The sequence below is a fragment of the Vicugna pacos genome, chromosome 26, assembly GCF_048564905.1.
Source record: "Vicugna pacos chromosome 26, VicPac4, whole genome shotgun sequence".
Lineage (NCBI taxonomy): Eukaryota > Metazoa > Chordata > Mammalia > Artiodactyla > Camelidae > Vicugna > Vicugna pacos.
Genome location: NC_133012.1, coordinates 28,698,494 through 28,710,966, shown reverse-complemented (window position 1 = coordinate 28,710,966; position 12,473 = coordinate 28,698,494). Strand labels below are relative to the sequence as shown.

The 12,473-nt window shown below is 59.1% G+C and overlaps 1 protein-coding gene across 5 annotated transcripts in view; it reads left to right on the top strand.

The window, feature by feature from the left end:
* The window catches only part of MYOM2 (myomesin 2), a 74,253-nt gene that overhangs the window by 18,900 nt on the left and 42,880 nt on the right, over nt 1-12,473 (top strand). For all 5 annotated transcript variants that reach the window (XM_072950562.1, XM_072950559.1, XM_072950561.1 and 2 more), the window contains 5 exons: nt 507-625; nt 1,726-1,887; nt 5,321-5,459; nt 5,545-5,702; nt 6,752-6,844. In XM_072950562.1, the coding sequence (XP_072806663.1) occupies nt 519-625; nt 1,726-1,887; nt 5,321-5,459; nt 5,545-5,702; nt 6,752-6,844 (659 nt within the window). In that variant the 5' untranslated portion in view covers nt 507-518. The remainder of the gene's footprint in view (nt 1-506; nt 626-1,725; nt 1,888-5,320; nt 5,460-5,544; nt 5,703-6,751; nt 6,845-12,473) is intronic.

Sequence of the window (12,473 nt, the reverse complement as noted above, 5' to 3'; positions counted from 1 at the left end):
TGTACGTATCCACGCATCTGTTCTTTATCGAGTCACTTCCATTGGAGGCTGTTACCAGACACTGGGTGTAGTTCCCTGTGCTGTCCAGTAGGACCCCGTTGGTTCTCGGTTTTACTATGTATGTTAATCTCCAAACTCCTAATTTACCCCTCCCCTGCCTGTCCCCTTTGGTAACCGTAAGTTTGTTTTTTATGTCTGTGAGTCTCTCTGTTTTATAAATAAGCTCACTTGTATCATTTTGTAAAGATTCCACACATCAGTGATACCATGTAATATTTATCTTTCTATGTCTGACTCACTTACTTCACTTAGTATGGCAACCCCAAGTTCGTCCATGTTGCTGCAGATGCCACCATTTCGTTCCTTTTTATGGCCGAGCAGTAAAAGGGTTTATTACTTGGAGTTGATTTCCGGCTTTGGAACAACGCAGCACGTTAGGCACCGCAGGAGCCCGACTGCTTTAGAACTTTCAGGACCTCAGCTCTGCTGTGGCTCTCTGTTCGCAGGTGAACACAAAGATGTCCCTTGTCACCCTGCCTTTCTACCAGAAGAGACACAAACACTTCGACCAGTCGTACCGTAATATTCAAACAAGGTACCTCCTGGATGAGTATGCAGCGAAAAAGTAAGTTGGATTTCACTGATTCGACCTGTCAAAGCTTTTTTGATTACGAGCTTCGTCTGACTCATGGCAGGAAGCTTTCTCCAGGCCCTGAGACCTGGAGGCGGACTAGTCTGGGGAGGGAGGGATTCTGGTGCCCCCAGTGCCCGTGTCCAGCGCCAGAGGGGGACACGGCGGGGCTGGCTGCACAGCAGATTGTGTTGGAGTGCCACACGGGATCCCGGCTGATCCTGGGAGATCCTGGGTAAATCTGGTAGACCCTGGGAGATCCCGGCTGATCCTGGGAGTGCCTGGTAGACTGGCTCCGAGCCCCTGGTTTATGGCACAAGGCAGGACCTTCAGAAAGTGCTCCTTGACTTCACTCCTCTTCACGCACCTTCCAGAACTAGAATCTAAAAGGTCACCGAAAAGCAAGGGCTTTTTGGAGAAGACTGTCGGTGGGATGGAGTTGATGGGGACCGAGTCAAGTTCAGAGGGAGACTGTAGCAAAGATAATTTTGCTACATTAACAATACACGTGGCAAAAAAGCAAATCTGTTCACGCCCGAGCGGCTGGGCCTCAGACGCTGGCGTGCGTGTCCCCGCACGCTATGTTTAGAAACGCCCGCGGTCCCTGTGGTGAGTTGCCATCCCGCTGACAAACAAAACCAAACATTCGCCGTGCCTCCCGGCAGCCTTGGGGAGCCTCAGATCCCTTCAGATATATATAACCGTGGCCTCGGGCCAACAGAGCTGAAGGCACTCGCTGGTCCTGAAGGGGGTGGCGGGCAGCTTGGGCTGGAAGAGCGCCCCTCGGAGGGGCGGGCTGTGCACACGGGGGTGGAGGCCACGCACAGGGATGTGGGGGGTGTGCATGCGTGTGTGTACGGCACGTGTGTCTGCGTGTGCCTGAGTGGAGGCGTGTGTTCTCACGTGTGCAGGCTGAGCGTGTGGGCAGACGGGGGTGTGTGTGCACTGTGTTCACGTGGATGGGAAGCACACACATGTGCCTGCCTGCCTGCGTGTGCAGATGCCTGACCTGTGCAAGGAGGGACAGTGCCGTGGTTTGTGGCGGCACATTTCTGTACTTCCCTAACACGTGCAGTTTGTCACCATTCCCCAAGGCGTACGTCCACCCGGTCGTCCTCCCAGAAGACTGTCGCCCAGAAGTCGTCTTCCCAGAGAGCATCCAGCCAGACGGCGGAAGGAGCGACGACCTGCAGGATCTGTGCGAAGAGGGTGAGCGCCGCCCTGGAGGAGGAGGAGGCGCAGGAGACTAAGAGGAGGTAACCCCCCACCCCCCGCAGCTGTCGCCCAGACACACTGCCCGGGGATCTGGGAGGGGCTCTGCGGGTCGGAGGAAGAAGGGGGCCGTGAGCGAGCAGGGAGGGGAGCACCTGCTGCGGTGACCACATGCAATCACTTTGCCACCATCTCCATCTCGACCAACCCCAACTGGAGAGCAGGTGGGATGGACTTCTGCATCCTCATGTGGAGACGACTCTGGACCCAGAGGACTCACATCCATGGCCTCCGTGTCGCAGCTGGACTTTGGCCTCAGGCCGCTGTCCCTCGGCCCCCAGACTCGCTACCTTTCCCCAGAGATCAAGGTTGTCACGCTCAGAAGCATCAAGACCCAGGGGCGGGAACTGAGGCTTCTGAATGTCCTCTCACAGCCTCTTCGGTGGCTGAGGAGCAGCCCTGAGCTTTAGGCGCCGGCAGGGGGTCCAGACAGGGGCCAGTGGTCCGGGCGCAGACGGAGCGGCAGGGCCCTGCCCCCCTCGCGCTCCGCGGCTCAATGGACTCGGCTCACGGGGGCGCGTCACAGGGGTGAGGTGGAGGAGCAGGGACACCGGTCCTGGGATTGTTTCCAGCTCCTAGAGAGACAGGTGGCCCCCGCCCTCAGGCCTTTTAAGAACAAAGCAGTTAATCATCTTGTGAATGCTTCACTTTGTACCTGCAGTTTTTTCCTTACCTCCGTCTGATATTTATTTCTAGAAATTTGTCTCTATTTCAATAAAACGCCCCAAACCAGAAGGAAGAATGAGATTTGGGTAAACAAGTTCCAGTTTGAAAGTTGCACTATGAGTAAGGAAGCTGCTTAATAAAGATACCAGCTCGCCGGAGAGACTAGCCTGTGCTTTTAAAAGTCTGAACGCTCTATTAGCTGCCTTGTGGGCACTTTGTCCTGTAAGCTAATTTTACAGCCAGATGCAGACTTCTTTTGTGAAAGAGTCACTGCAAAATGTGCACGTTAGGAAGTCTGGGTTTCCAGGCGTTGGGTCAGGAGAGGGTCCTCCCTCTTCTGAGGACTTCGGCCTGGGGACTGGGAAGGCTAGAGCTCCATAACTTTGTCTTCATCCATTGTACCTTGGTGTGAGCTCGTTGTATAAACGTCTTCGCCCTCAGTTTCCTGGGGTGAAGTGCGGGAAGTAAACTTGTATTAATTTGAGCGATCAGGAAGTGGGTTATTGTGATTTGTGTGGTTTCAGCCAAAAAAAAAGTTTCTGGACAATCCTGGCTGTTGGAAACCTTCCGGGAACATGCGAAGCTGCTCTCCCGCAACAGCAAACCTGGCTCGAGAACGTATTTTGATGACTGGTGACTGACCGGGGTCTCGCTGTGTCCCTCCGCTCAGGGCAGACGGCAGGCCGTCGGGGCAGGCGCGGCGGGTGGGGGTCGGCGTGTGCCGCTCTCCCCGGAGCCCAGCGTCCGTGCTCTGAGAGTCTGCACTGCACGGCCTCACGATGTTCTGTTCTCACAGCCGTGTGCACGTCTTCCCTGTGAACGATCTTACTGAAATTAGGTCTTTCCTCCTTTAAAAGTAAATCTAAGTAATTGTGGGTTTCGGTGAGCGGGGCCAGGGTTAATGGAGATTTTATTGCAATTCCTGCTCTGTTCCTGGCCCGGGCCAGGGTGATGGGAGCCGTTAAGTGAGCCCCAGTCCTTGTCGTGACGGTTCACCGCCCTTGCTGGCCCTGGGCGTGACCGACCTCCTGTGCCAGGTCCTGGTTTCACTCGCAGGACAGGTCAGTCCTTTGAGAGGATGAAGGTCTGGGATCATGAGTGTGAGCTAAGCTTGTGTCTTCATGTAAACTCCAGCAGAGCATCACTGTGCTCTGAAGGGTCTTGGCGTGTCCTCCTGGCAGACACGGCGGATTAGAAATGTCCCTTTGATGCCCCTACTTGTGTCCTGTGGAAAGTGGGCCTCCCAGCCCGGTGCAGCTGTCCGAGGGGCTCGCGATGAGGGCGGATGCAGGATGAGTGACATTCTGCACGAGAGGCCGGAGCCATGAGACCTCACCCCAGGCCAGCAGGGACACATCCTCCGTGTCTGGGTCACGGGGCTCGGGGCTGGGTCGGGGGAAGCAACTCCAGGCCTAGTAGTTAGTATAAAACATTGGGTGGGGGGTGATGCTGCTGGTGAGTCCAACACACGTAGGAATCTTACACAAGTTCCCGGTGGGACTTCTGGCCTTTCGGCTTCTCGTGACAGTTTGTGGCACGAACAGAGGTTTGCCTTTGCTGTCACTGGAAGTTCGTGGGATTCCCTGCAAACAGGGGGGCTCGTTTCCTGCAAGCCCTCTGAGGACGGCGCTCACTGCTCCTCCAATGCGGACTCGCAGAGCAGCTCCTGTGTGTGTGGCCCCGGACGGGGAAGGGGTTGCAGCTGGTGTGATGGGTGACCTGTGACGGGCACCGGTGCCTAAAACTCGCAGGAGCCAGTTCTCCTCCACGCAGCTCCCCTGCTCCCGGCTCTGCCGCCTGCACACTGTTCAGCCGCCTTCCCTCCCCACACAGCCCCTGGAACAGCAAGCCTCTGGCTTTGCGGGGACCTCGGGAACGCAGTGGGGAAGAGGGGAGCCGGCCGGCCTGGAGCGCGGAGGCAGCGCTGGGCCGGGGTGAGGCCCGCGGGGCTCCAGAGGTGGCCCTCATTTCTCTGGCCCCGCAGGTTAGAAGCTGAGTTGTGTATTTCAGCCTTTTTATTTTTCTAGAACACAGACTTACTTCTTATCTGCATCTGTTCATTCAAAGGGCTTCAATTCAGTCTTTGGCAACCTCCCCACACAAGTGGTTCTGTCTGCTGTCCCGCAGAGGCAGCCCGCCCACGGGGCCCGGCGTTCCCTGAAGTCTCAGATGTGGGAGCTGACCGCCAGCAGCCTCTGCCCCCAGGACCCCACCCCCGAGTCTCAAGCTCTGAAGGCAGCGCCTCCTTGCTTTACAAACAGGGAGGCCGAGTCCTGGAGGGCTCGGCGACTCACAGCGAAGCGTAGTCTGCGCTGAGCACCTGCTGGGCGCGAGCTGCCTCGTGCACAAGGGGAGAGGAGTGGTCTGGCTTCAGGGGCCGCGGACTCGCTGTGGGACGGCGCCCTGTGCCTGCCGTGGCTGTGGGGACCCGCGCCCCACACAGGGCCACTTCCAACGCCCACGCCCGGGAGTGAGCGCCCGGTGGGTGCTGGTGGCGAGGCTGCAGCCTCTGCAGGAGGAAGGCGGGCGGATGTCTGGTCACCAGTCTTGCACCCGCTTTTCCTTATAGCCCTTCACATGCGGATTTAACACGCTTGCCAACGTGCGGCTCTGGAAAGACAGAGGCCACGAGAACAGAAGTCGTGCCCACGTAGGGAAGTCCTGGGGGAGCGCGTGTCTGGTCCCAGGCCTTCTGTGACCATGTGCCCGTGGCCCGTGGCCCGGGACTGACGTGGCTGCTTGGTTCCGCAGGTACCAGTCGCTGGTGGCCGCCTACGGGGAGGCCAAGCGGGAGCGCTTCCTCCGAGAGCTGGCTCAGCTGGAGGAGGACGTGCACCTGGCTCGCTCCCACGCTCAGGACAAGCTGGACAGATTCGCCCTGCAGCACATGGTAGGGGCTCGGGGCTGCCTGGGGGACGCCTGACGGCGGGAGCCTGGCGCCCTCCGCACGCCCGACCGCTCGCCTCCCGGGACAGGTGGACGACAGGCTGGCCTGGGAGAGGCCCTCGTACGAGGAGCGGCTGAGTCGAGCGCCCGAGATCCTGGTGCGGCTGAGGTCACACACCGTGTGGGAGCGGATGCCCGTCAAGCTGTGTTTCACGGTGCAGGGCTTCCCCACTCCTGTGGTGCAGTGGTGAGTGGGGTCCCTTTGGGAGGGGGTTCCTCTGCAGCGGGCGGCTCACCTGAGCTGATGGAGAAGGTCCACCCGCCGGGGACACATGGCACATGACACCCATTCCACCCACCAGCGTGCTTGAAACTCTGGGAAACGCATGCACAGGCCTAGGAGCAGGCTGGGGTGGGGGTGGGGTGGACACTGGAAATCCTGGGCAAGTGCTTTCATTTTTGGGAACCTGACCCAGCTGAGCTTCCAGAGGACTTTTGTTTACAGCCAGGCTCCCTGACGTGACCAGCGTTTCCACCGGTGGCACTGCTTTCACGCCTGTGCAGACTCGTAAGGGAGGCTCCAAGCTCCGAGGCTCCAGACCACGGAGCGAGGGTCCCTCCAGTCGCGTGATGTTGAAAAATTGAATCTCTGAGCCCCACTGACACTTCCGTTTCAGCATGTGCTTCTCAAGCTGACACCCCGTCCCTGTGTTCTCCCACTCGGTGGGAGTGCTGCCGGAGTCTGCCGTTCGCCGCAGACCCACAGCCATGCCGCCCGTGTCCCGCACGGGGCAGAGCAGAAGAGCAGAGCCCTGTTCCTCTGGCCACGCAGGCGGTGGGCTGGGGAGGCCGAGAGCCGCTCGGCCTTGGTTTTGGGGAGCTGCAGTCCTGCTGCCCTGGGGGACGGCGAGGGCAGCATCCTCCAGGCAGGATCCGGTGGGGTTGGGTCCCACAGAACCCTCCACACGCGTCGCAGCTCCGCTGTGGCCTCGGGAGGCTGCCCCAGGGCCTCCCCGACATTGGCTCCATTTTTTCTATGGAAGGACATGACCTTGGTTCCTAACAGGTTCAGGGGGACCGCTGGCCCAGGCTCCGTCGGAGTTCAGGATTGCCCAGGGGTCTGCATCTTGCCAGAGCCGCTCTGTCCCTAACAGCTGAGCTGGGCCCCGGGCCTCTGAGCTGTGATCTGGGAGGTGACGCTGGCAGAGGCAGGGCCATGACGCGCTGGGGCGATGAGGGGACACCTGCCCGGGCCCTGTCTGCCTGTATGCTCAGAGCAGTGCTTCCCTCATTCAGGTATAAAGACGGCAGCCTGATCTGCCAGGCGGGGGAGCCGGGGAAGTACAGTATCGAGAGCAAGTATGGGGTCCACACGCTGGAGATCAACAGGTGAGAGCTGGGACTCGGCCGTGCACCCCCAGCACCTGCCCACATGCTCCTCCCTCCACACACAACAGGGGGCCCCACGTCTGTGTCCTGCGCGACGTCGTGGCGTTTCCCAGCTAATGAGACGGGCGGTGGACACAACGCTAGTGACCTGGGTGTCAGGCCCGAGGGACGTGGACTCTGCTCTGCCCAGGCTGCTCCAGGAACAAAGAGGGGACGAAAGGACAAAGGGTGGGAGGAAGGACAAGGGTGTCCAGGTGTGAGGGCGCAGGGAGAGGCAGAGACGGCCCTGGTCAGCAGCCTGCCGCGTCCCCGCCAGGTTTGGGCAGCAATCACTGAGCCGACTCTTCCAGGAAATCTAATGTCTGGTTTTTTCTCATGACAAATTGGAAACATGTAGTACATACAGGCGAGTGAAACAACCTCGGGTTCCTCCCCGTGTCCGACGGCGAGTGTCAGTGAGCCACAGTGGGTCAGAGGGGGTGAGCGCTGCTACCGGGCGGGGGCCGGGGCGGGTGTGGTGCTTCGGGGCCGGGCAGGCCCTCGTGGGGAAGCTGTCTCGGGGCAGGGCTCATGGGGAGCGTGGGGGGACAGGGAGGTGCGGGGAGGAGGTTCGGGCCCCAGGACCGCAGTGGGGGGCCTGGGGGACAGGAGGGCACAGGTGTCTCCAGGACCGCGAGGAGCCCCTGCCTGCAGCCGTCGCCAGGACGTCGGCCGGTCCTCGGGGGCCACGGGGAGACCGCAGAGGCGGGAAGGGGGAGACCTGACTTAGCTTCAGGAGGGTCACTCTGACTGCGGGTGGGTGGAAGGGCCGAGTGTCGGACAGCCTGGCTGAATTCGAGAGAGACGGGGGGCTTGGACCGGGGGTGTGGGGAGCCGGGGGCTGGGCATGGGCCGGCTTTGCGTGGAGCCGGAGGCTTTGCTGAGGGACTGGATGTGGGTGTCAGCTTCGGGCTCCTGCTTCCGCCGGGACGAGGACGGCAGAGGGTTGGAGGTGGGGGGGCACCTAGGCAGCCCACTCTCGCTTGATTTCCAGACTTCCCAGAAACTTCCACAGGCAGGTAGCCATGCCAGCTAGGGAGAGTCTGCCTTCACTTCGAGGAGTGTCTTTATCTGGGGACCGGGTGACCCTTTTCTAACCAACTTGGGCCGCCCTGTGGCTACTTAGGGTAAGTTTGAGGTAGCAACTGGTTTGTTTTCAAGCTGCGTTTTAGTTACTGTTTTAAAAAGCGAAACGAATTCCTTTTCTCAAGCGTGAAAGGTCCTGTTCACACTAGTGTTGGCAGCTTCTACGTCTCTGTTGGGAATGACAGGGGCTTTGAACCAGCGAGGCCCCAGGAGACAGAGACGGCAGGAGGGGTCTCCTTCCTCCTCCGATGTGCTTGGCGTTTGCGCAGTCTCGCAAGTATTCGAGGAATCTGGGAAAGGAAATTTCCCAGACCAGCTTTTCTCCCAATAGGCTTACCCGCGTTGGGACGCTCTGAGCAGATGAAATGTGGGTATTTTTCAGGAAAAGAGCCCGGGGGAGCCCACAAATTACAGCTGATCTCAGCTGTTCATTCCAAACTGCTGAGTTTCCATCATCTGATCCGGGCCGGCTGAGTGCTGTGGAATGTGCTGGCTCCCTCCTCCGCTGGCTCAGCCGCCACTCTTCCTTCGGTTACAAGAGTGACATTTATTCCTATGAATATTCCTTGGCGGCTGTCACCGAATTCCTGAAGCGCCGAACAGGAAACTTAGTTCTCTTCCGTGCTGGTCGAATTGAGGCTGCACTTGACACTATTTTATACGCTCATAAGATTTTCTCCTGGGACTCACGGCCTGACTTCGATTTCTGCAAAGAATTGTAATGCTGCTTTGTGCCTGTGTGAAGGTGTCTGGAGCGCTCCGTCTTGTGCTTTGTCCCATTACCACCACCCCCTCTCCTCGCCAGAGGGCTCCAGGCCAAACCTCTTCTTGCACTTTATTTTTAGACTTTGATATTCAAATTCTACTTTGAGTTAAATTTTAAATCCCGTGTCAGCACTGCCGAGAGTCTGAGGACACGGGGGCCTGACTACCCAGGAGAAATTCCTCGGCCACTTAGACCTCTGTCTGTCCCTCTTTAAAATAGATGAAGTGTTACTAATTTCTCCCGTGGAGCTGTTTTTGGGCACTTCAGATAGTTGCTTTGGGATGCCAAAGGGCCCCATGGAAGCTGGTAAGAACTGAGACCAGAGGAGACCGTCTCTGTCTGTTCTGGGATCCTGTCCAAACAGAAAATAAATCCCTTTGCCCCTTAAGCACTTGCTTGCAGTTTCTGAGAGCACGCGGTAAAGGCTCGAATTAGACTCTGCGGGCTGCCGACACATGTTCCTGAGTGTGGCCTTGGGAAGGAGAGAAAGATTGGAGCCCTCCGGGCGGTGGTCAGGCATGAGGGTCTCCAAGTGACCGGTGGACGGAATTTTCAGTTGGGCTCCATCTCCTCGGCATCGGCCAAGTCCTGCTGCCCAGCCCCTTGCTGTGTCTGCCGCCCGGTGCCCCCCGGCCAGGCTTCCTGGAGCCCACCCTGCACCAGCAGGCGACAGAGACGCAGGAGCCCCCCTCCCCGTACACACTGTGCGCTTACTCATATTTGTACACGTTCCACTATATTTTGTACGAAGTAGAACATTTGCAGGAGAGACGGGCAAGAAGACTGGGATTAAAGTAACCACCGCCGGGGGGTCTAACGTCCCCGCACAGCCCGCACTGGGCGCGCCCTGCCCTGGGGGCCGCTGCGGGAGGCCAGTGGGTCTGCGTGTTCTGGGGGGGGCTCTGTGGGCCCTCTCCTCCGAGTGTGTGCACGTGGGCATGTACACGTCCATTTGTGTTTGACGGAAGAAGGCTCAGGGTGCAGTCTATGAGGCTGCTTCTCCCAAGCCCGGTCCCTTCCGCTGAGCGCCAGGTGCTGACGGGTCACTGGGCCAGCCCGTCGGCGCTAATGTGTTAGGTAGCTCCCGGCCGGGTCCCAGTTCAGTGAAGGACGGGCTCCAGCTCCTGTGCGAGACACTCTTCTCAGGTGGGCCCGGCGCCCGGGGCTGGTCCTGCGCCCCCTTCCTCATGAGGCTCCTTCTGGGACTCCTCCAGCGGTGCCCGGCGAGGGAGCGGTGGGCCAGCCATTCCCCGCGGCCCCCACGGCCCTGAGACCCGCGCTGTTTGTTGGGATGGAAAGGCAGAGAGGGAGGGCCCTCGTGGAGGAGAGACGGGGAACCTTCTCTGAACTTTGGTCCAAGAATTCAGCTAATGCACTTTCATCAATAATGTACACAGTGAGCACCGTCATGTGAAGCTGCAAACTGTTTTCAAATGCATTGTTTTATTTAATCATCAGTGTCCCCCAAGTGAAGTGGGGGAGTTCAGTGAATGCACTTGAGGAGTTTAAGACGCGTGCTGTTCACTTATTACCGAGTCAGTAGACGAGACGTATCTGGCGGCTGTAACCTGTGTCTGGAGATGGCCTCCCTGTGATCCCAGCAGCTGTTTTGCCCTGACTTTATTCTGACTGTGCAATATTGAAAAAAAATCCTGCTTCGCGGAGATACCTAGTCGCCAGTGGGAGCGTTAAGTCTGACGTGGAGTCAGAATGTTAAGTCAGTGAAGCGGGGAAGGCAAGTGGCCCTGTCCGAGGGCCGTAGGCGCACAAACGTGTCAGTGCGGCCCGGGGCGGGCCCGTGCGATGGCGCGTGACTGCACGTGAGGTGCTGTGTGTTTAAGTATTGCTGAGATCCAGATGTAGGAAGGAGTTGGCAGCACATTCGGTTTGAGGACCTCGGGACAGTTTGGAGACCGTGAGACTGGACAATCCCCGACGGGGCTTGGGGGGAGGCAGTGCAGGGGATGTTGGAGAGCTTTGTGGTGCCCGATGGACACACTCTGAGTGACGGCCACACTCTCCCCTCCGAGGACTCCCCGTGGGCTCAGGCACTGAAAACGCCTCCCGTGGGCGTCGGGAGGGGATGCTGACTGTTGGCCCGGCGTGGGGAGGGTCAGCTCCTGCCCTGCCCCGCCCCCGCCCCCACCCCGGGGTGCTGCTGGTTTTTCCCGTGTGACTCCTACTGCCGAGTCTGTCACGAGTGGGTCCCGGTCCAGCCTCCAGGTCAGGGGATTTCAAGGTGGCGTTTGTACGGGGCCCTGCGCTTCCCCCCGCTTTGCCCTGGTCTCCAGCTTTCCCACCCCTGCTGGGGGTGCATGACTGCTGTGTGGCTGCTGTTGGGCGGGGGCTTTGTCAGAGTGTGTAGGGCTAATCCCAGAAGAATGCACGGATGGAAACACAGTGGTTTCATTGTTTGGAAGAAATAACCCAAGTGCAAGTTTAAAAACAATTCAAGCACTGCCTAAGGTTTAAGGAAGAGGAGTAAGCCTGCCTTCCACCCTGCTCCCCGGACCCAGCCGTGATGCCAGAGGCAGCTCCCGGGGCCTGTGCCCTGTGGGGGCGTGTGCACACGCGTCAGGTGGGTGGATCAGCGCCAGGCGTCAAGGCCTCGTGGTGGAGAATGCGTCTGTGTTCCGGGATTTCTGACGCGCCCCCGGGGATACGGCCGTCCCTGCAGTCTGCTCGGAAGCTGCCCATAAAGCAGCCCTGAGTTCAGGCCAGAATGGCAGCTTCGTTGACGGGCTTCGTGGTTGGCCTCCGGCCCCCGAGGTGAGGCTGAAGAGAAGGCCCTGAGCCCGAACGTCCGTGGGAGCAGCCGTGGAAGGAGACCAGCTGGTCTGCCCGACGGCCTGGAACTGGACTGGACCCTCCTGGGGAGGGACGGAGCTCATGGAGGTAGCCGCGGTCTCTCAAGCGTTCTCTCCTTCGTTGGAGACACTGCAGTTTTTGATCAAAGACGCTGTTTTCGGCTCCGAGTGGAAGAGAGAAGAAAATGAAATCCCTAGGGACCTCGGAGGAGTGGGCTTGTCTCTGGAGGCACCGGATGCGCCGCGTGAGGCTTGAGTAACTTTGCTTTCCCTGTATTTGTATTTGTCTGTTGTGTCCGTGATGCTTACTCTTGGAGAAGCAGCAGAAAGCTGCAGATTTGGGGGTTTTGTGGACCGTGTTTACCCACTTCTTAAAGGGTCGACTGTCCCACCGCGTTAGCGGGGTCCTGGCACTGTCTCGCCAGGCTCTTGAGCCTTTCACACAAAGTAGCCGACGTGAGACACCGGCAGAGCGCCAGCGCCTAGTAGGGGCCCCACAGACTTCAGCCCCTCCCCAGCCCTCTTGTCTGTGAAGTTCTGGGGGACGTTGGCGGGAAGACAGTTCACAGCTTTGACTTCCGTGAGACAGACGGGGGAGGCGGAGGAGCCCACCCCTGGGGGATGGGGGTTTGCAGTTCCTGCATCATCGTCCTTTCCGGGGAGAACACGCGTCCCCGGACGCGGGGAGCCTCAGGCGGGGTCGGTCCAGGGGCTTTCATGCTGCCCTCAAGTGGGGACTCTCTACAGGGGGCCACCCTGCTTTGGGGTCTGCACGTGGGAACCCAGGGGAGGGAGGTGGGGTTAACCCTCCAGGAGGCTGTGTCCCTTGGAGCTGCCCCTTGACGAGATAAACCTAGGAACTCTGCAGACGTGGAAAAACAGAACCAGAGGGGAGACAGGCTTCCCCTTGAGAGTGAAACGGCGCTTTGCA